This window comes from Elephas maximus, chromosome 1 (genome assembly GCF_024166365.1).
Source record: "Elephas maximus indicus isolate mEleMax1 chromosome 1, mEleMax1 primary haplotype, whole genome shotgun sequence".
Lineage (NCBI taxonomy): Eukaryota > Metazoa > Chordata > Mammalia > Proboscidea > Elephantidae > Elephas > Elephas maximus.
The window spans coordinates 71,295,630-71,320,068 of NC_064819.1; the positions used below are offsets into that span (position 1 = coordinate 71,295,630).

Here is a 24,439-nt window from a genome sequence, read left to right on the forward strand (position 1 = left end):
TCCACCCTGCGGATCTTGGGATCACCAGCCCCTGCAGCTACATGAATCAACATAAGTCTGTAATAGCCCTTCTTCCCTGCTTGCAATCTTGGTTTTGCCAGCCCCTGTGGCTACATGAATCAGGAGAATCCTCTTTCCTACCTCACATACTTGGGACATTCTCAGCCTCTAAAAACCACAAGAGCCATTTCCTTCATATAGATCTCTTTCTCTCTCTCTCTACGTTTATACACTTCACTGGTTTTGCTTCTCTAGAGAACCCAGCCTAAGACATTTGGTACTGAGAGTGGAGTTTTAAACTCACTAAGTAAAAATATCCTACTCAGATTTTTCACACCTAAAATGCCAACCTGTTACTTTAGTGCTATTGGACATTTCCGCTTCAGTCTTCCCATTGGAAAAAACTGAGTCTTTCCTCAGAGACAGAGACTTGTAGGTTGGAAGCCAAAAAATGTGAACTATGGTTACAAGTCAGTGATCAATAACTTATTTTCATCGTGTAGTTCTTTGATTTGTTTTTGCCCTCAGCTGACTGCCAGCAGTAACTGATTTTTGGTTAGGTACAGTCTTAGTCAGTTACCTAGTGCTGCTACTACAGAAATACCACAAGTGGATGACTCCAACAAGCAGAAGTCCATTCGCTCACAGTCTAGCAGGCTAGAAGTCTGAATTCAGGGTACCAGCTCCAGGGGAAGGCTCCCTATCTCTGTTTGCTCTGGGGGAAGGTCCTTGTCATCAATCTTCCCCTGGTCTAGGAGCTGCTTCTCAGGGTAGGAACCCCAGGTCCAAAAGATAGAACAATGGAATGTCTTCTTAAAGACACAATTATGGTGCCAGCTAGGTGGCAATACCTTGCAGGGTTGGGGCAATGTTCTCCAGGAGGCTATATATGCTCTAAATCAGCATCTAATACATGGTGCCGTATCTCCCATAGCAAGGATTCACATGTCCAGGAATCAAGGGATGGAAATGGGAGTGGCACTACTCACTATTACCTATAGTGACCCACTTGCAAAATATTTGCTTCCTGTCCCCACGACCTTATGCTCTGACGGTCTAAAGGTCTTCATTCCAAAGGAAGGAATGCTCCCACTTGGAGACACATCATTGATTCCATTGAACTGGAAGCTAAGAATGCCACTTGACTCTTTGGGCTCCTTATTCTTCTGGATCAACAGGCAAAGAAGTGAGTTACCATACTGGCTGGTGTGATTGATCTTGATTACCAAGAGGAAACTGGATTGATATTACATAATAGAGATAAAGAAGAGTATATCTGAATGCAAGAGATCCCTTAGGGTGTCTCTTAGTACTACCATGCTCTGTGATTAAAGACAATGGAAAACTACAGCAACTCAATTCTGACGTGACTACTCATGGCCCAGGCCCTTCAGGAATGAAGCTTTGGGTCACCCCACCAGGCAAAGAACCACGACCTGCTGAGATGCTTGCTGAGGGCAAAGGAATACAGAAAGGATGGTGGAAGAAGGTAGTTCTAAATACCAGTTCGGCCACGTGACCAGTTGCAGAAATGAGGACTGTAATTGTTATGAGTATTCTGCTTCGTATGTGTGCATCAAATATTTTTTGTTTTCTTCACTTATGAAATATAAGATGTCAATGGGGCTAGTGTGTTTGCAGTTGTACACATGTGAGTTGTATCATGCTAGGCACAAATATGACTTTATAATTGTCTTTTTTCAGAGATTATGTGTGGTTTTGGGATATGTGTACAACTGCCAAGTTGACAAGGGATGGGCTGTGATGGTTAAGACTGAGTGTCAATTTGGCTGGGCCATGATTCTCAGTGTTTTGACAGTTGTATAATGTGATCACTTCCCTGTTAAGTTTGATACATATCACCTCCATGATGGGATCTGCTGAGTGGTACTGGTAGGGGCTGGCCTGTGGCAGCTCACCGTCCCCTCATCTTCATCTCTCCACCCTCTGCCACCTATTGCCTTCCTGCTCATCATGCCTGGGCTTTTGCTTGTTCTAGATCCTGAGGCTGGCTCTTGTTCATGTGACCTCTGGTCCTCTAGAACTGAGCTAGCAGCTTGCCTGCCGATCTTGAGATTCATCGATCTTCACAACCTACTACAGCCCTGCTCTCTGGCCTGCCGATCTTGGGTTTGCCAGCCCCTGCAGCTACATGAATCAGGAAAATCCTCTTTCCTGACCAACGAACTTGGGACATTACCCAACGTCTAAAAATCGCATGAGCCATTTCTTTGATATAAATCTCTCTCTATATACATATGCTTTACTGGTTTTGCTTCTCTAGAGAACCCAGACTAAGACAGGAAGCAAGATATATAAACAGACACAAGGAAATCAACTAAAACACCACCAGAAAATAAGAATGGGAGCCATTAAGAGACCATAAATTTCAAAGAATTCCTGGAGAATAGAAAGCAGATGGTGTATAACTGTGTCTTCGTAATCTAGTGCTGCTAAAACAGAAATACCACAAGTAGGTGGCTTTAACAAATTTATTTTCTCACAGTTTAGGAGGCTAGAAGTCTGAATTTAGGGTGCCGGCTCTAGGGGAAGGCTTTCTCTCGTTGTCAGCTCTAGGCAAAGGTCCTTGCCTCTTTAGCTTCTATTTCCTGGTGCCTTGGAGATCTCCAAATGGCTTGGCATTGGTCTTCCCCCATCTCTGCTTGCTTGCTTGTCCTAATCTGTTCTTTTTATATTTTGTAAGAGATTGACTCAAGAGACACCCTACACTAATCATGTCTCATTAATATAACAAAGACAAACCATTTCCAAATAGAATTATAACCACAGGCATAGAGATTAGGATTTATAATAAATATTTTTGGGGTACACAATTCAACCCAAAACAAACTGATAGTAAAAGAAGAGAAGAAATCCAGCCCCTAGAAAATAAGGAAGCACAGAATTTTCTGATAGAGCAGTGGAGAAGCTCCATGCCATGGGTCAACAAAGGCAATGAGACAGATAGAGGGTGATGCTCTAAAGGACAACTGACCTCAAGCTGAAACCAGAGAACATATTTCTCAAGATTTAGAAATCTACCTGCATAGGGCTCTGGTGGCAGCTCTGGGCCTCAGAGAAAAGAAATGCTGGCAGAATCTGAGGACACACAGCTCTGCCCTGGAATGAAATACTCTACTCCAAAGCTCCGTGCCTCCAGAGCAGGGGTCCTCTTCCAGTGGCTACCAGAGGGAAATCTACTTGGACACTGACTACCCATGTACTCAGATCCCACAATAAACTTTCCATTCAACCCACGAATGGACTACTACAGAGGAAAGCAGAAAAATTTCTTCATCAGCAGAATCCTTCATAAATCAAAAAGAACAGGCAACCAAGGATTATCAGACGTTTGAGGAATGAAAAAAAACCAAAGGACGAAAGAGAAAGGTCATGATAAACAAAGAGAAGATCAGTTTAAAAGCACAAAAAACTTTAAACAGAGTAATTAATATCCTCAAAAAGGTTTGAGAGGCTACTGCCTCCACAAAATAAAAACAGGCTGCCATAAAAGAGGAAAAACATCAGAAAACTAGAAAGAGTTTTTAGAAATTCAAAATAGGATTGCTAAAATAAAAAATTCAGACTGAATAATTGCCAATAATACTAGTAGCTAATAAGTATTGAGTACTGCCTATATCCCAGAAGGCACTAGAAGGCTCAAGCCCACTCCATCAAGTTGATTCCAACTCATAGCGACCCTATAGGACAACTGCCTCATAGGGTTTCCAAGGCTGTAAATCTTTACTGAAGCAGGCTCCACATCTTTCTTCTGTGGAGTGGCTGCTGGGTTTGAACCACCAACCTTTTGTTTAGCAGCCGAGAGCTTTAACCAGTGTGCCACCATGGCCCACTCATTAGAAGGCATCAGGGAGAAACTCAGAATTTCCAGCATCTAGCTAAAAGGCATTCTAGGAGGAAAGAAAAGCAATAATAAATGGGAAAAAAAAATAAAGAAATAATAGAACAAAATTTTCTTGAAATGAAGAAAAACTGTCTTCAGATTAAAGGGGCCCACAGAGTACAAGCAGAATGTATGACTTAGACATCCTGACAAAATTTCAAATCTCCAAAACTAAAGGAAGTAGTCTAAAAACTTCCACAGAGAAAAACATGGGTTATCCTCAAAAGAACCAGCATCACAAATGGACATATTTCTCATAGATTACATTAGAACCGTGAGGGCAATGGACATATATCTTCAAAATTCTAAGGAAAAACAAGTTTGAAACTATTGCAGAAAACTATCGTTCAGAAGTGAAGGCAAAATAGATATATTTTTGGACACTTGAAAACTCAGAATTGTTATTACTTTCATATCAATGAAAAAATTTCCAGAGGAGGTACCCTAGCAAAATGAAAAGGGAACCCAAGAAAAAAAGATGAATGGTGTGCTATAGAAGAAACAGTGGTATAAGCGTAGTGCAGAAGAAGTAAAAGAGGTTGGAAAGAAAATAGAAGATGGAAGAATAGAAACTAGAAGAAGCTTAAACTAGGACTTTGGGACTCAGAATTCATTCATACCCACTTACATATTCCTTTCCCACCCTCCCCCACCCCACACTGTAGGGGATGGAAGGCCAAAAATTACATTTCTCAGACTTCCTTGCACCTAGGGTTCTGAACGCTAAATTAAGCTTCTGCCAATGAAATATGCTCAAGTGAGATTTGGTAGCTAAGTTAGAAATGAAGCCTTGACTCTCTCCTGATTTCCTTCTGTGTGCAATGCAATATGTGGGGTAAACAATAGAACCTGTGGTGGTATGCCACATCGTTCTGTCCTATTCAAAATTTCTGCTCAGCCTTAAAAGTTGTGCAGTGTAGCACCCTGTAACAACTCTTATTTTCCTTTTATGTTTCTATCAGATTTTCTACTAAAAAGAGCCTCTAATTTTCAATGGGTAAGGAATATGAAAGATGAAAATGATGTAGAGTGCTTTTTCCTGACCCTTTTCATTTCCCTTATCAAAGAAGTTCATAAACCATTCATGAGTCACACTCCTTCACCCCTTACTTGCCTGAGCCTGGAGGGTGCCACTGAAAAGAAGCATTCAGCAACTACCTGTTAAAGAGTCTTAGACTAGCTGCTCCTGCATTTACAAAAGGCTCTCAAGGCACAAATCCTCACCAGCAAACGAGGAGATAAGGCACAGGAAATCTAGGTAACACATTTAGCCAGGCACCAATCCAAGAATGTAAAAATTTGGCAATTTTCTCCATACTCTATGCTCTGACTTTCTCTGCTGTAAACTTATAAAGCAAAATAAGTTCTAGCAAATCTGTGCCAAAGGAACACAGAGGATCACTGAGGAATTTACCGGCATCAAAGATAATGCTTTACAATTACAGTATGAAATGACTTCCTTTTAGGAGATTAGGCAGAATTGAGGGAAACTCAATCCAAGATTGGCTTTAAACACAGAAAGGGCATTCGTGTGGAAGGGTAGGAAGCAGATTCTGTGAGGCTCCAAAGGGCAGATTGGGAACAACTGGGAGAAAATATAGAGAAAAAGTTTCAAGTCCTTCCTTTTGCAACTTTCTAAGAATCTTCGTATTGAGGAGATGGTGGAGAAAGCACAACACATTAGATCATCAAAAAAATAAAAGATCAGCATCGGGTTAATACAACCAGGCTGTTGAAGGATATGCAAAGTAAACAACTTCATCTCTATATGCAGCAGACAACTACACAGATAGAAAATGCACTAATAAGAATTACCCCATTCCCAGGCATGATCAAAAACATTAATATGCAAATGACTTAAGAAGTGACAGAGAATCTCTTTTTAAATACAATTATAAAACCTTACCAGGAGAGATCATGGAAGATATGAATAAATGGGAGTGAGACTTTATTTAACCCAGAAAGAAAATATTAAAAATAACAATATGTTACGCTAACAAAAAAATAAAGAATGAATAAAAGTCAACAGAATACTTAGTAAAATTCATTTGAAAAATAAACAGGCAAAAATAGTGAAGGATACATTTTTCCTTCATAGGCTAAGAGTCATGAAAGAATAAATGGCCCAACATAGATCTCCTGATGGCTCCTAAAGGAAAGAAGAAAGAGTATCGGAACGAGTCAAGATGCGAAGGGATAATGGCCAAGAATTTTCCAGAATTCATGAAAGACAAAAACTCTCAAAGTACAAAAAGTTCTAAGCAGGATAAAAAAAAAAAATTATTCCCAGATTCACTGAAATGAAACTGCAGAACACCAAAGACAGGGTAGAGTTTGTAAAGAACCAGAGAAGACAGATTACGACTTGGCTGACAACATGATTTTCAATATTAAGAATAAATCTTATAAGATAATGGAAATAATATCTTCATAATGTTGAGGGACAAAAACTGTCAACCTGGAAACTCATACCCACTAAATTAACACTAATCTGCTACAAAAGACGTATTTAAAGTGTTAAAAAGCAAAGACGTCAGTCTGAGGACTATGGTCGCCTACTTCGAGCCATGGTAACTTCAACCGCTTCATATGCATGCGAAAGCTGGACAATGAATAAGGAAGACCAAAGAAGAGTTAGTGCACTTGAATTACAGTGTTGTCAAAGAATATTGACAATACCATGGACTGCCAGAAGAATGAACAAGTCTGTCTTGGAAGAAATACAGCCAGAATGTTCCTTAGAAGCGAGGATGGCAAGACTTCATCTTACGTACTCTGGACATGTTATCAGGAGGGACCAGTCCCTGGAGAAGGACATGCTTGGTAAAGGAGAAGGTCAGCGAAAAAGAAGAAGACCCTCAAGGAGATGGAATGACACAGTGGCTGCAACAATGGGCTCAAACATAGCGATTACTGGGAGAACGGTGCAGGACCCGACACTGTTTCATTCTGTTGTACGTGGGGTCACTATGAGTTGGAATCCATTCAATGTCACCTAACAACAACAACAAATTAACACTCAAGAGTAACAACAAAATAAAGATTTGTTTAGATCAACACTGATATTACCATTTCATGTTGTTGTTAGCTGTTGTGAAGTCAGTCCCTGACTCATGGCAACCCCATTCACAACAGAATGAAACACTGCCTGGTCTTGTGCTATCTCCATGATGGGTTGGAGATCATACCATTGTGGCCTGTAGGGTTTTCACTGGCTGATTTTCTGAAGTAGACTGCTAAGGTTTTCTTCCTAATCCGTCTCACTCTAGAAGCACCACTGAAAACTGCAACACGCAAGCCTCCACTGACAGATGCACGTGAGGTGCACTGGTCAGGAACTGAACCTGGGTGAGAATTCTACCACTGAACCACCAGTAACCATTACCATCCATAGATCCTCACTAAAAGAGCTACTAAAGAAAAACTAAGCAGAAAGGGATGCAAGAAGCATTGGTAAGCCAGGAATTGGTTAATATGTTGATAAATAATAAGAAAAAATATTATTCAAACTAAAATACTAAACAACAATAAAGTGAAGGATGAGAGGACGAGATTAGAATTAAAGTTTTCCATATAATTTTGGAGAATGGAAAATTTTGTTAGTTTTAGGTTTTGTTGTTTCTTTTTTTTTTTAAGCATATACGCATGTGAAAAATAAAAGTCCTCTGTCTGCAGGACCTTATCCTATAAGGAAATGGAATAAGTGATATAAGAGAGGGATGCCCAAGGAGCTAGACTGCAACAAGTAACGACGGGCTATGGGCATTACTGAAGGCTTCAGAAGGGGACATTTACATTACATTTTGAGGGAAAAGCGTGGTTTACTGAAGACAGGCATTCTAAACTCTGGGAACTGACTGCACATGGAAGGCATAGAACCTTGGAAAAGGTGGCATATTTTGAGTGGCTTTTTATGGCTGGAATGTAGAATGAGGAATGATCACATAAGAGGCTGAAAAGGCAGTCTAGACGAAATAGTAAAGGATCATTGTTATGGAATAAATTGTGTCCCTCCCCAAAATCCGCGTTGTAAAATCCTTTGCTATGTTAACGAGGCAGTATTAGTGTTGGATGTGTCTTGTGTCAATCTCTTTTGAGATATAAATGGAGCAGGTTAAGCAAGGAAGAAAAGAGGCAGAGATGGGGGAAGATAGATGCCAAACCACATGAAGATCGCCAAGGAATAGAAGCTGAAGAGACAAGGACATTCCCCCGGAGCCAACAGAGTGAGAAAACTGGTGACACTGGAGTTAACTTACCCTTGATATTTATAATTCTGGTGTTATAAATTATAGCCTGAAATGACCCCAACTTTGAAATTCCAGACAAAAATTCACTTTGTGGTCTGAGAATTCTCTTACCCAACCATACTGCTTAAATTAAATAGATGTTTACAAGAATCCCTCGCTATGTTGAACAGAAGGAAAAGAATGAGTGGCAGGTTGGACACCAGGAAACTTTCCAACATAATTCTACCAAGGTTATATGGAAGGGAATAGAACTAAAACACCATATCTTTGTCTATCTGCATGTCATTTCTTTAAAGAGCCTTAGTTTAAAACCAAAACACTTACTATCAAAACATCTGCCAAAATGATGCAAAAACAGATTAGTTCAACCATTTTTACTGCTTAACAGAAATGTGAAAATTTCTCACTATTGAATTCACAGGAATAGTATCTAAAATTACAGATTAAAAAAAAAAAAAGCAAAGAAAACAATAACCTACCAGTTATTCTAGGCCTACTAAAACAAAGCTCCTTTTTGTGGTACTAAATATAATTGCCTCAATATTAACATCCCCTTATGAGTATTTTTTTTATGAGTATTATGACGGTTATTATATTCATTATTGCTCTAAAAATGTTACAAGGAAACCTTTAGGCATTTTATGAGGATTTGATATTACATATCAGAATAAGCACTGTTTTTTTTTGGGTTATCAGAATAAGCTTTGGTCATATCAAAAAAAATTCTACTTTACCACCAATTGATTTTAAAGATATGGAATATATTTCTGAAAATAAAATTTATCTCAAAAATAATAACAACTTTTATTGAAATGTTACTTCCTGACAAGCCAACAAGCTAAGAGCTTTTATATATATTATTTTACTGAATTCCTACAGCAATACCATAAGTAGGTCCTATTACCATCCCTATTTTACAGATGAGAAAACTGAGGCTTAGAAGGATTAGATAATTTGCCAAAATGTGACACAGCCACTAAGTGGCAGATCCAGGATCAAACGGAAGCCATTTGGCCTGACTCTCTACATCACTCTGCCCCAACAATTGCACCCCTGGTTCTATGTATTCATTTAAAGAGCATGCTTCTTTTCTGTTTGGCTAGGAAAAAAAAAATCAAAATTTAACAGCAAATCCATTATTTTACCTTAATAAATTACCAAAGCTCTCTTTTGACTACTACTAAAAAAAAAAAATAAAAAACAATAAATTTTTTTTTTTTTAATTCACAAAGATTTTAGCTGAATTATTTTCCTTATTCTGAAAGGACATTATTATAAGTTCCTATTTTAGCATTTTAGGTGCCAAAAGTTTATGAGTATGTCTTTCTATCACCTGTGGTTCTTAAAAGTCCTTTTCCATGTCTCTTTTCAATTTAGGAAGGAGCCCTGGCTGCACAGTAGTTAAGTGCTCAGCTGCCAACCTAAAGGTCTGTGGTTTGAACCCACCAGCTGCTCCACAGAGAAAACACCTGGTGATCTGCTTCGTAAAGATTACAGCCTTGGAAACTCTACGGGGCAATTCTCCTCTGTTATATACAGTCTCTCTGAGTCGGAATCGACTCAACTTGGCTACGGGGTTTTCAATTTAGGGAGAAATTCAGCTCCCTCTTCATCTTCTAAGTCTATAACTGAATTGATATCTCCAGTTCTCATCTGTATTAAAAATAATGTAAAATAATAAGCACAAAATAAAATTGTACATTTAGCATAACTTCAGTAGTCTCCATGATTGTGTCTTCTTTATAATAGACAGAATGAACACACATTTCAGGAACAAAGAAATAAACACTAATACTTGAAAAAAAAATTGTTGGTTGTCTACAGTTTTGTCTCTTATCAGAAACATCATTCAACTACTCTATTCAAGCACTGGAAAAAAAAATACTGACATTTAGCCCACAAGCAAAAATGTTTTGAGGAACGAACCAGAGGAAAAAAAAAAAAAAGGACAAGAGCATGTGTATCATATTCTTCCCTCTCTATAATTAAGAAAACAAAATGATCATAAGAATGATGACTCTTATAATGTCAGGTTTATGCTCTTAATTAATTTGTGATATTCCTTAGAGGGAGTTAGAAGGAGAGAAAAACCGTTAAAAGGTTGTAAACTTCCGATTATGTTAAGGTACAGAAATAAAATTAATTCAGTAAATGACAGCAAAGATCACATAAATAGTACAAATTCGTACGAAGTTTAAAGGAAACGATTCTACAGGTGTAACAAATGCAGTTCATGAGCTTGGGAAAAGACACATTTCCCCGACTCCACCCTACTGAGAAACAATCAATCGTGCAGCAATCCGAAAATGCCCTTTCCTAGATGTTCAAAAGAACCTTAAGAAACCCACCTCCCAAACTCAGGACGCCTGGATTCTTTTTCTTTCTTTTTTTTTGGCATAACCTTCCTATATTACTTGCAGCCCTCTCTTCCCAACCCTCGGCCAGCGGGCTGGGAAGTAGGATACTGCACCTGGTGTCTGCTAGCGAGATTGAGGCTCGCAGGTGTCGCTTGCCTGGAGCATCACCCGGCGTCCCACCTGCTCTTCTTCGTCATCTCCTGGCCTTACACACATACAAACACACGCACCCGCTGTCAGAGTGGAGGTACCGCCCCATCGGAGCAAAAAGCTCGCTTTCTGTTCCCTGGGACCTGGCCCCAGACGAGCGACTCATGCCCAAACCCGAGACAGGCTGAGGCTCCTGCTGCACTCTTACCTCTAGCAGTGACAGCGACCGCGGCCACCTTGCCGGCGCCCGGTTCTGCGCCGGGCCAGTCAGGCCCTCCAGGGGCAGCGCCAGTCCAGCGAAGATGCAACCGGGAGAGAGCCCCCATCCGCGCCCCACGCAAGCTTCTGCAGGCGCCAGGAAAGCGCGCGCCCGTGATTCAGCGCCTTTCCGCCGCCGGTTACCACGGCGACGCGCACGCACGCGCACACAAGCCCCCAGGGCCTGCTGCGCGCGGGCAGCTGTCCCCGCCCAGCTCCCAGAGAGTGCGCTAAAGATGGGCACTTGGACAAAAGACACCCACCTCGCAGGTGACCACGAAGGAGGAAAAGGCTTTTGAGAAGCTGGGCGGCCTTTACGTTCCCACCTCTTCTCCTGCACCAGCTTCCTCCCCACCACCGTGGTGCCAGGCAGTCTTGGGGATGAGCGCTCCTTCCAAATGCCTGACCAAGGTATTCCTGGGCGCACTATCTGGTGCAAAGACCCTTTGTGAATGTGTTCCCTGAGGCGAGGTCACCTCGGCTACACAAGTCCCATTCCTCTAGCGAGAGCCTCTTTGATTCTTGTTGTGCACAGTTGAGTAGGTTCCGACTCATAGCGCCCCCATAGGACAGAGTAGAACTGCTCCATAGCGTTTCCTAGGCTGAAATCTTTAAGGGAGCAGATCGCCACGTGTCTCCCGCGGTTGTGTTGGTTCCAACCACTGCCCTTTCAGTTAGCAGCCCAGCGCTTAACCTTTGCGCCACCAGGGCGCCTCTTTGAGTATTACTATGCACTTATCTTTCCATTTTGAGCACATGCTGGTTTCTGAATGCCCATGGAAACTTGTGCTGGGAGGGGGCTGATCAACTCTATGCTTTAGAGGTTAACTAGGTGCCTAGTGTATTTTGATCACATCTGCAGCTTGGGGAAGGTGGTGATCTGAACCATAAACCACAGAAAACTCTTGCAGAAGATGCTTCCTTGGAAGTTTACTGTATTCTTGTAATAAAGATGCTAAAGCAGTGACATAGGCAGGAAAGGAAGCCAGGGCATTCCTTGTGCATTCCCATGACTATAAAGTATATAGTGCAATGCTTAAGCCTGAGTCACACAGACCTAACAGACAAATCCCTACTAGGCTATTCAAGACCAGTGGATGGCCCTTAGGCAAGTGACATAATCCTGCTAAACCTCAGTTTCCTCAGTTATAAATGGAGGCAATAATAGGAACTATCTTTTTGAAGGTGGCGGAAACTGTAGTGTAGTCTACAAGGCTAAACTACTTGCTTAAATTCAGATACCACATCAGTGGCAAAGAGAGTGCTCAGCATAAACTATTGCCTATTGAAGTACAGGATTCGGTTCTAAGTGGGAATTTCACCAAGGAGTTTAGGTAAGTAAGCAAAGCTACTATACTAGAAAAACTTAAGATTCAAAGTGAAAAACTCAAGACACTGCAAATTAGTAGGTTCTTAATTATTTCAATGTTTGAAAACTACTGCCCAGGAAAGCAGACTAAAAGTAGTTTAATTGTTCCTATTCACTTACTGTTTCTTTCATTTTGTCACTACAAGCAGTAAATGGGGAGGTATCTCACTTGGATGCTATGAGTCATACAAAGGAAAAAACATTCCTGTCATGGTTCGTTAAACAATCTGATAATTTTTTATTTGATATAATATACCACTGCATATTTTATTTATTACCTTCATAATGCATGTTACCAAAATATTAGCGGTAATTCTCACTATTTTTAATGATTAAAACAACGATTAATAGATAAAATTCCTTCAAATTGTCACTACAAAGGGAACATCATGTATAAATTTAGCTTGTTTCTTTTACGTGTTTTAGTTGTTAATTTGGCACTTCTCATTCTAACTATTCCCACCGGCTTTCTTTTTTTTCTATACTGAGGAAGCTCATATACTCTTGGTAATTCTTGACAGGGTGAGATGCAACATGGAAAGCTATTTTCCACACAGCAGCAGTGGAGTTAGAAAACACAAAGCAGGTAAAAACTTTAATCCCATCAGAGTCACAAAGGCCTACTAAAACAGGCCAAACAAGTGAAATCGTTTTTTAAAAGCAAATTTCTCTGGTGGAAATAAATGTTTCTTTAAAGCACATTTAAAGTACCTACTATTCACCTCCTGCAAAATAATTCAATTTTATGAGTGGCAAAACTAAGGCTATGTCTCTTTACACATTTATTTTTCTCTTAGAACACCAGTACAATGCCCCTATAAAACTGACTTTAATCATTATCAAGCCTAACTTTGCTTCTGTTGGTGACATAACTATAAACATGAATAAAAAAGGACAAGGAATTTTAAAGCATAAGGTTTCATTTACAGCTTACCAATTATGCACTGTGAGCTGACAAAAATAAAGTCTGATGTAGGACTGTCGTCAAGAGATGACCGTGGCTTTTTCATTTAAGACTGTCTGAATTTGCCAAATGTAATTAAAAGACCTAGTCCCAAGGACTCAGTAATTCCTCGTGACACTGATTTTTTTTTTTTTTTTTTTTTCCCCTGAAGACTTATTTACAATATTAACTATTTTGGTTCCTGATTGAAAAAACAAATCAAGTGTGAAGTCTCGCCTGGAGACAATGTTGGCCCCCGCTTGGAACCCAGCTGACAGCAATGAGCACCGCTAAAAGCTCCCATAAGCTTTGTGTCCTTTCATTAAGAGGCCTCTTATTCTGAAAACAGGCATGCCTTAGTTTAAATAGACAATAATATATAAGTTCCAAAATCTGAAGACACAATAAACAAATTCGGAGTCATTTTTTCTTCTGTTACAATGATCCAGTAAACTAACTCCTCCATATTAAACCTACCTTTCCAGACAGGTACAAATTACATTTGCAAAGATCCATAACAAAACTACACAGTACATTTAAAACTCGTATTTGAAAAGCATTTCACAATATTATATCTAAATTGCACAGCAGACCCCAATGATCACTGGGAAATCTGCCACAGTCCAGTTTTTCCAGCCCAAGTAGGTCCAAACTTCGGGGAATAATGTGGCCCTCTTCTGCTGCTGCTCTGAAAAATATTCGATCGAAACGAAGCTTACAAGTACTGGGTATTCCCAGATTAGAGTTCATTTGGGTATCCCATGTATACCGGCAATGCTCAGGTTTGCCCAAAAACTCCCAGACATCCAAAATGTTGTTGGGTAAACCACCACATTTGGTAACCTGAAAAGAGAAACAAAGAACACTCTGTAAGATTCAGAGTCTTTTTTCCTCTAATTTGAAAGGTGTCTTTGCTATTATGGCGTCTAAGTGCAATATTTCTAATTACGATGTCAAAAATAATTTCTTAATGAACAAATGCAAATAACTGGATGCATTATAAAGATTATTTTGCTGTATGGTAATAAGTAGATAATATAAAAATATCAAGGTAGTCAGAGCGGTTTGGAATTTGCCCCTTCTCTTTTGCCATAAATAGGTTCCTAACTTTGGATGTCCGATAAAACTCAGAAGTTACTGCTGAGTTTTTTAAAAAATGAACTCAAGTAAAAAGAAGGCACAATTGCTACTCTATAAATTTAAGAGTGTACTATTTATATGGTCTAATGTCAATTCCATTCAGTTGCTGTTTTTTTTATTTCTTTTTTAAAATTTACTAACAATGTAAAATTCTTCCCTCTCTCATTCATACTCAAGGATTTTTTTAAAAGTAGGTAAGTCAGACAAACACATACCAAAAACATGGCTGCTAAAGTCAGTGATTTGCAAACAGTCTGACAGAAAGCATGATCTTTTTTAAAAAAAAAAATAATAATTTGTGTACAAAGATGAAGTTACCAGCTCACCACCTCCTTTATCTGGTTCACGGCCTTCACTTCAGCAGGAAGTCCTGACATGCCTTTCTTTTACATCTCCCTTCTCCCTCTACGCCTGGAGCTCGTGGCCAAGGGAAAATGAACAAAACTTGCATTTCAATTCACTAGCTGATGTGAGCTCAGACAGAGGGGAAACAAGGCAAGGCAGGCCTTACCATTAATATGTTCTAAATTTGTGAAGGTTCTTCTGAAAAATCCCAACACGTCTCAACTGAACTAAGAGGAAAGGGACTTTGTTTCAGACCTGGGCACAGGAGTGACAGGAAAAGGTGATTAAAAAAAGGTTGGTAAAGGCCAAGGAAAAAAAACAACCTCAGAAGGAAGAGAGAATCAACTGTAATGGCCACGCCTTTCTGTTAATCTTGCAACTAGGAATACTGCAAATAAACTGAGCTCTTCTAGTCATTATTTTCTCAATACCTCTCTTGCTAGCCCTGCATATAATGCTTTGTGTTGTCTGTTTCATATGTGATATTTACATTTTCCCCCAATAATACAGGAGCCCCTCTGGCACCTGCTCCCCCAGTACCAGGCCTGTATATAGCACAGATTAAGTAACTATTTGCTGAATTGCATTTGCAAGGTCACTTATCCATTTTTGAATAAACGAAGGTCCTAGTTTTAATGGCTTCAGTCAAAAGAACCGAAATTAGTTTCCACAGCAATAATCTTCATTAAAGTCTGTCACTCACTTCTTGATCCCTTAAATTTGTATCTCCTGCAAATATAACTGTATCTGACGCGGGAGCCTCTTGCATTTTCTTCAGAACTGCTTGTAACTGATTGATTCGTTCCTTAGCATGCCCTCTGGTGCTCTCCAAATGCGAAGTCATAAGGTAAATTTCATTGCCCGACACACTCACCTACGGCGGGATAGATACTTAGAGTTGTTAAAACCACTCACTGACCACTACTGTTAACTTTGATAACAGAATCAGCATACTGTTCAACTGATCAGTATATTATTTACTAAATTGAAACTACAGAATCAGAACTGTGTTCATCCCACTGGGTCAAAATAAGTATAAGGCACTGATCCCACCCCCAAAGAAGACTCCTTAGCAAGTACCTACCTACCTCAAATGTTACCTCGACTGTGAGGCCTTCCCAAATGCCCCCCTCATACTACTTGGCTCCCTCCCTTATAGTCCTACAGCATGATGGACAGACTGTCTTTAAAGTCTCCTAGACTGAACTACAGCACAATTATTTCTCCCCTACAAGATGAGTCATTTCTAAATAAAGAAGGTTCCTATTTATTACTATGGAGTCTGTGGGTGGTGTAAACAGTTAAAACAATGTGCTCAGCTGCTAACCAAAAGGTTGGGGTGCACCCAGAGGTACTTCAGAGGAAAAGCATGACAATCTACTTCCAAAAAATCAGCCATTGAAAACCCTGTGGAGCATAGTTCCAACCTGACACATACGGGGTCACCATGAGAATGAACTCACTGGCAATTGGTTTTTATGTATTACTATATTATCAAGAGCCTGTTACATAGGTATTCAAAAAAATGTCAGTTGAATGAATGAGTATCATTTACCATTTGCCATTAAGCCACCAAAAATGTCATTTAATAATAATAATAAGCCTGTCCTTATTTATACAAATTGTCTGCAGTACCAAGTTCAAATTCTTTCATGTTGGACATTCATGCCCTTCTATCAGTTTGGACTGAGCCAACATTCCCAACCTTCTGTCACACCATACCCCTCCTTCATGTTTTCTACACCCAACTGAATAGAATGCTTAGGGTGGGGCCAAGATGGTAGAGGAGTCAGACGCTTCCGGTGAACCCTCTTACAACAAAGACCCAAAAAACAAGTGAAGCGATTACATTTATGACAAGCTAGAAGCCCTGAACATCAAAGTCAAAGTCAGAAAATGGACTGAGTGGCTGGGGAGGGAGAGACGGTTCAGAAGTGGAGAGGGGCTGCCAGACCTGAATCACCAGGATCCCTCAGGTGCCATTCCCAGAAGCAACTGCGGCAGGCTGGTAGTAGCGTTCCGCCGCAGTTTCCTCAGGAAGAAACAACCAGTCGCACAGCCTACTCACACCTCCGGAACCAGAGAAGAACGGTGCTCTTAGGAAAAGCTAAGTACTTGCGTATATTTTACCACACCCCCAGCCCCCAAGCCTGCGATAGTTCCTGTTGCGTACCCCGAGCCATTCTCCTGGCCTTGGAGAAGGAATAAATTCACAGCTGGAGAAAAGATAATTTGCCAGCTCCACTAACGTGGGGAGCTCAGGACAGAAGCAGATCCTGTTCAGGCATAAACGGTCCGTAGACTTTTAATACCTTTCCCCCTGCATGGACCTGTGTGGGCCTATTTCAGGAGAACAGGCCCTTGTTGGCAGACTGCAACTGTTTCAGCTGTGTGTTGGAGAGGTAGTATTTGATGTTTGACACCACTTTGCCTATTAAACAGGGTCCTCATCTACCCACATCAGGGGCCTAGGAACTGGTGGCTCCATTCAGGTCACCCAGCCACCCACGACAGGGGTCCAAGGATAAATGGTACCCCCCAGTCCTTAAAACCAAAAGCACGGGGTGCCCATGATCTGTCTGCAGAACCCATCCACCTGTATGCTCTAGGGAACAGGGATATGCTTTCCTCACAAACACTCGGGGGACAGTTGTCAGCCCCCTGCCTTGTGCAGAGTGTGACCCCTGCTGCAACCAGATACCGGTGCCTACACCAATCACCCCTGCCCCTCTAAGACTGTAGGGCAGAGCCTGTACCACACACTTGATGACCAACTACAAGAAAAGTGAATGGACTCCTAGGCTCATATACCTGATAACAGCTCTAGCCATCTGATGACAGGACATTAGCTCTTCAAAGGTGAAAATAATCAAGCTAGCTCACTGAAGCAACCTATTTGGACATATCAAAACAAAAACAAAACAAAGAAGCTAGGATATGGTAAGCAAACATAAAATAAACCAATACAATAACTTATAGATGGCATGGAGACAACAGTCAGTATCAAATCACATAAAGAAGCAGACCATGGTCAATTCAACAAGCTCTCAAAACAAAGACTCAAGGGATCTTCTGGATAAAGGTGCCTCCCTGGAATTACCAGATGCAGAATACAAAAGATTAATATACAGAACTCTTAAGGAGATCAGGCAATATACTGAACAAGCCAAGGAACATACAAAGCAGCTGAAGAAATTAAAAAGGTTACTGAAGAACATAATGAAAAATTTAATAAGCTGCAAGAATCCATAGAGAGACAGCAATCAGAAATTCAGAAGATTAACAATAAAATTACAGAATTAGACAAGTCAACAGAAAGTCAGAGGAGCAAAATTGAGCAAGTGGAAGACAGAACTGGGGAGGCTGAGGATAAAGCACTTGGCACCAATATATTTGAAGAAAAATCAGATAAAAGAATTTAAAAAATGAAGAAACCCTAAGAATCATGTGGGACTCTATCAAGAGAAATAACCTACGAGTGACTGGAGTACCAGAACAGGGAAGGATAACAGAAAATACAGAGAAAATCCTTGAAGATTTGTTGGCAGAAAACTTCCCTGATACCATGAAAGATGAGAAGACATCTATCCAAGATGCTCATCAAACTCCACATGAGGCAGATCTTAAAAGAAAGTCACCAAGACATAATCAAACTTGCCAAAACCAAAAATAAAGAGAGAATTTTAAGAGCAGCTAAGGACAAATGAAAAGTCACTTACAAAGGACAGTCAACAAGAATAAACTCAGACTACTCGGCAGAAACCATGCAGGCAAGAAGGCAGTGGGATGACCTATATAAAACACTGAAGGAAAAAAATTGCCAGCCAAGAATCATATATCCAGCAAAACTGTGTCTCAAATATGAAGGTGAAACTGGGACACTTCCAGATAAACAGTTTAGGGAATTCATAAAAACCAAACCAAAACTACAAGAAATACTAAAGGGAGTTCTCTGGTTAGAAAATCAATAATATCAGATAGCAACCCAAGACTAGAACACTGGACAGAGCAATCAGATGTCAACCCAGACAGGGAAATCACAAAAATAAATCAAGATAAAAAAACACTCAAAACAGGGAAACAGTGTTGTCATTATGTAAAAGAAGACAACATTAAAACAATAGAGAAGGACTAAGAAATGTAGTCATAGATCTTTCATATGGAGAGGAAGACAAGGCAATATAAAGAAACAAAAGTAAGGTTTAAACTTAGAAAAATAGGGGTAAATATTAAGGTAAGTAAAATAGATACTAACAACCCTACTCATCAAAATAAATTACAAGAAAAAATAGCAGAAACAAAATCAACTACAATGAATAAGAAAAAAACACAATATATAAACTACTCAGCACAAAAAATTAAGTGGGAAAAAGGAACTGTCAACAACACACAAAAGAAGACATCAAAATGATAGCACTAAACTCATACCTATCCATAGTAATGCTGAATGAAAATGGACTAAATGCACCAATAAAGAGACAGAGAGTGGCAGAATGGATTAATAAACACGATCCGTCTATATGCTGCCCACAAGAGACACACCTTCGACTTAGAGACACAAACTAAAACTCAAAGGATGGAAAAAAATACATCAAGCAAACAACAATCAAAAAAGACCAGGAGGAGGCGGGGCCAAGATGGCTAACTAGGTAGACACTACCTCGGATCCCTCTTGCAACAAAGACTCGGAAAAATAAGTGAATCGATCACATACATGACAATCTACAAACCCTGACCAACAAACACAGATTTAAAGAGTTGACCTGAGTGACAGAGACTGAGAACAAACAACCACGGGGAAGCAGCGACTGTTTTCGGAGCCTGGAGCCAGCGTCCCAGTCAGGAAACCTTGGCGCCGGGCTTTGGACTGGACGCAGGGGAGCTGAGCACGGCATCCTGAGACGGCACAATCACGGGGCGCAGCCCTAATCCCCTGCACTGACCTCAGGGGAAGCCCAGCCAGTACATGCAGGCAGCACAGAGATGCGGCTGAAAGGAGGAGAAGTCACCGGGAGGCAGCGACTGGTTTTGGAGCCGGGAGTGCGGCATCCCTGCCGGGGAAACTTGGCGCTGGGCTTTGGACTGGGAGCGGAGAAACTAACCACGGCTTCTGAGACAGCGCAAGCACGGGACATGGGCCTGACCCTCGGGGGCAATCTCTTCCCAGCCAGCGCACACAGTCGACAATGCGCCCCTCGGGAATCTCAGATAAAACAGTCATCCCAACCAAGATAAGTAACTTTGTCTATATTCCGGGGTGCTACTCTCTTCTATTTATCTGAACCCTCCCCTCCCCTTACCAGGCGGCTTCATTAACATTGGAATTTCCTGAGCCAGAAAGTAAACTGCTCTGTGGTTTTTCTTTCTTTTGCTTTGTTTTTGTCTTTTCCTAACCCATTCTCCTGGCCTGCAAGAAAAAGAAGCAACTACAAAAAACCCAGGGACCAAAAATCCTTCCCTAATTGGACTAAACACACAGAACCAGCTCCAGCCAAGCATATGTGATCCACAGTCTCGGGCTTTCATCCCTACAGGAAACAAGGTGGCTACTATAATGCAAAGGCATTTCTGATAGGGATCTGACTGTAATTGTTTTAGCAGATTTACTGGAAATACAAGTTTCCCAGGTCTGGTATCTCTGCATATTCAACACAGCCCTCACTGACCCACAACAGGGAACTGAGGGCTGAAGCTCCCCAGACCACAAAGCCTCCTGCCTTAGGGGTCTAAGGAGGGTAAAAACTACCAATCTGTAGAGGTACTTGCATTGGGGGCCTAAGGTACAGCTGCAGAGCCCACCCACCAAGGTGCTTTAGGAATAGAGACACACCTACCTTACTGACACTTGGGGGAAGCCTGTCAGCATCCTGGCCCCCCTGGAGTGTGAACCCCAGCTGCTACTAGAATCTGGTGCACACAACTATCACCACTACTTCTCGAGGTGGATAGGTAACACTCTACATCACACACTTGATGACCCAAAATCAGATTCTACTCAAGAATAGTGAATGGACTCTTAGGCTTATATATCTGGTAACAGCCCAAACCAGCTGGTTATAGGACATAACTGAGTCAAGGGCTACAACACTCAAGACAGCGCAATCTAGTAGCCCATCTACGTAGACTGAAAGAAAACAAAACAAGATAAGACTCAGTGAGCAAATATAGAATAAATCACTACTATATCTTAGTGATGGCTCGGAGACAGCAGTCAATATCAAACCACATAAAGAAGCAGACCATGACAGCTTCTACAACTCCCCAAACAAAAGAATCAAAATCTTTCCCAAATGAAGATACAATCCTGGAATTGCCAGATACAGAATATAAAACCCTAATTTACAGAATGCTTCAAGACATCAGGGATGACCTCAGAAATAAAATGAGGCAATCTACACAAAAAGCCAAGGAACAGAGTGATAAAGCAGTTGAAGAACTCAAAAAGATTATTCAAGAACATAGTGGAAAAATTAATAAGTTGCAAGAATCCATAGAGAGACAGCATTCAGAAATCCAAAAGATTAACAATAAAATTACAAAATTAGACAACGCAATAGGAAGTCAGGGCAGCAGACTCGAGCAATTAGAATGCAGACTGGGACATCTGGAGGACCAGGGAATTAACAACAATATAGCCGAAAAAAAAATCAGATAAAAGAATTTAAAAACATGAAGAAACCCTAAGAATCAAGTGGGACTCTATCAAGAAGAATAACTTGTATGTGATTGGAGTCCCAGAACAGGGAGGGACAACAGAAAACACAGAGAGAATAGCTGAAGATCTGTTGGCAGAACACTTCCCTGACATCATGAAAGACAAAAGGATATCTATCCTAGATGCTCATCGAACCCCATTTAAGATTGATCCAAAAAGAAAATCACCAAGACATATTATCATCAAACTTGCCAAAACCAAAGATAAAGAGAAAATTTTTAAAGCAACCAGGGATAAAAGAAAGGTCTCCTACAAAGGAGAATCAATAAGAATAAGTTCGGACTACTCAGCAGAAACCATGCAGTCAAGCAGGCAATGGGATGACATATATAGAGCACTGAAGGAGAAAAACTGCCAGCCAAGGATCAAATATCCAGCACAACTCTCTCTAAAATATGAAGGCGAAATTAAAACATTTACAGATAAACACAAGGTTAGAGAATTTGCAAAAACCAAACCAAAGCTACAAGAAATACTAAATGAAATTGTTTGGTCAGAAAACGAATAACATCAGATACCAGCACAATACAAGGTCACAGAACAGAACATCCTGATACCAACTCAAATAGAGAAATCACAAAAGCAAATCAAGATTAATTTTAAAAAGAAAAAAAGGCTCAAAACAGGGAATCATTGAAGTCAATATGTAAAAGATCACAATAATCAAAAAGAGGGACTAAATATAGGTGGCATAGAACTGCCATATGGAGAGGGATACAAGGCGATATAGGACAATACAAGTTAGGTTTTTACTCAGAAAAATAGGGGTAAATATTTAAGGTAACCACAAAGAGGTATAACAACTCTGTAACTCAAAATAAAAACCAAGAAAAACGTAACAACTCAACAAACATAAAGTCGAATACTATGAAAATGAGGAACACCCAAGTTACAAAAAAAAAGTCTCAGCACAAAAAAGTGGGAAAATGAAATTGTCAACAACACACATAAAAAGGCATCAAAATGACTGCACTAAACACATACTCATCTATAATTACGCTGAATGTAAATGGACTGAACGTACCAATAAAGAGACAGAGAGTCTCAGACTGGATAAAGAAACACGACCCGTCTATATGCTGCCTACAAGAGACACGCCTTAGACTCAGAAACACAAACAAACTAAAACTCAAAGGATGGAAAAAAATATATCAAGCAAACAATAAGGAAAAAAAGAATTGCAATATTAATTTCTGACAAAATAGACTTTAAAGTTAAATCCATCACAAAGGATAAAGAAGGGCACTACATAATGATAAAAGGGACAATTGACCAGGAAGATATAACCATATTAAATATTTATGCACCCAATGACAGGGCTGCAAGATACATAAAACAAATTTTAACAGAACGGAAAAGTGAGATAGACACCTCCACAATTATAGTAGGAGACTTCAACACACCACTTTCGGAGAAGGACAGGACATCCAGTAAGAAACTCAATAGAGACACGGAAGACCTAATTGCTACAATCAACCAACTTGACCTCACTGACTTATACAGAACTCTTCACCCAACTGCTGCAAAGTATACTTTTTTTTCTAGCACACATGGAACATTCTCTAGAATAGACCACATATTAGGTCAGAAAACAAACCTTTGCAGAATCCAAAACATAGAAATATTACAAAGCATCTTCTCAGACCACAAGGCAATAAAAGTGGAAATCAATTACAGAAAAATTAGGGAAAAGAAATCAAATACTTGGAAACTGAACAATACCCTGCTGAAAAAAGACTGGGTTATAGAAGACATTAAGGAGGGAATAAAGAAATTCATAGAATGCAACGAGAATGAAAACACTTCCTATCAAAACCTCTGGGACACAGCAAAAGCAGTGCTCAGAGGCCAATTTATATCGATAAATGCACACATACAAAAAGAAGAAAGAGCCAAAATCAGAGAACTGTCCCTACAACTTGAACAAATAGAAAGTGAGCAACAAAAGAATCCATCAGGCACCAGAAGAAAACAAATAATAAAAATTAGAGCTGAACTAAATGAATTAGAGAACAGAAGAACAATTGAAAGAATTAACAAAGCCAAAAGCTGGTTCTTTGAAAAAATTCACAAAATCGATAAACCATTGGCCAGACTGACTAAAGAAATACAGGAAAGGAAACAAATAACCTGAATAAGAAACGAGATGGGCCACATCACAACAGACCCAACTGAAATTAAAAGAATCACATCAGATAATCACAAAAAATTGTACTCTAACAAATTTGCAAACCTGGAAGAAATGGATGAATTCCTAGAAAAACACTACCTACCTAAACTAACACAATCAGAAGTAGAACAACTAAATAGACCCATAACAAAAAAAGAGATTGAAACGGTAATCAAAAAACTCCCAACAAAAAAAAGCCCTGGCCCGGACGGCTATACTGCAGAGTTCTACCAAACTTTCAGAGAAGAGATAACACCACTACTACTAAAGGTATTTCAAAACATAGAAAATGACGGGATACTACCCAACTCATTCTATGAAGCCACCATCTCCCTGATACCAAAACCAGGTAAAGACACCACAAAAAAAGGAAATTACAGACCTATATCCCTCATGAACATAGATGCAAAAATCCTCAACAAAATTCTAGCCAATAGAATTCAACAACATATCAAAAAAATAATTCACCACGACCAACTGGGATTTATACCAGGTATGCAAGGCTGGTTTAATATTAGAAAAACCATTAATGTAATCCACCATATAAATAAAACAAAAGACAAAAACCACATGATCTTATCAATTGATGCAGAAAAGGCATTTGACAAAATCCAACACCCATTTATGATAAACACTCTCACCAAAATAGAAATTGGAGGAAAATTCCTCAACATAATAAAGGGCATCTATACAAAGCCAAAGCCAACATCACCCTAAATGGAGAGAGCCTGAAAGCATTTCCCTTGAGAACGGGAACCAGACAAGGATGCCCTTTATCACCGCTCTTATTCAACATTGTGCTAGAGGTCCTAGCCAGAGCAATGAGGCTAGACAAAGA

At 40.0% G+C, this 24,439-nt stretch overlaps 1 protein-coding gene across 2 annotated transcripts in view; it reads right to left on the minus strand.

Annotated features, from left to right (window-relative positions):
• Positions 1-12,484: 12,484 nt before the first annotated feature.
• The window catches only part of TDP2 (tyrosyl-DNA phosphodiesterase 2), a 37,118-nt gene continuing 25,163 nt past the window's right edge, over positions 12,485-24,439 (minus strand). Inside the window, exons 6-7 of one of the 2 annotated variants that reach the window (XM_049884902.1) lie at positions 15,420-15,590; positions 12,487-14,074 (exon numbers count right to left, since the gene is read on the minus strand). In XM_049884902.1, coding sequence (XP_049740859.1) covers positions 13,793-14,074; positions 15,420-15,590 — 453 coding nt within the window. In that variant the 3' untranslated portion in view covers positions 12,487-13,792. Of the gene's footprint in view, positions 14,075-15,419; positions 15,591-24,439 lie in introns of both variants that reach the window. The other variant, XM_049884906.1, reaches the window with a different exon arrangement.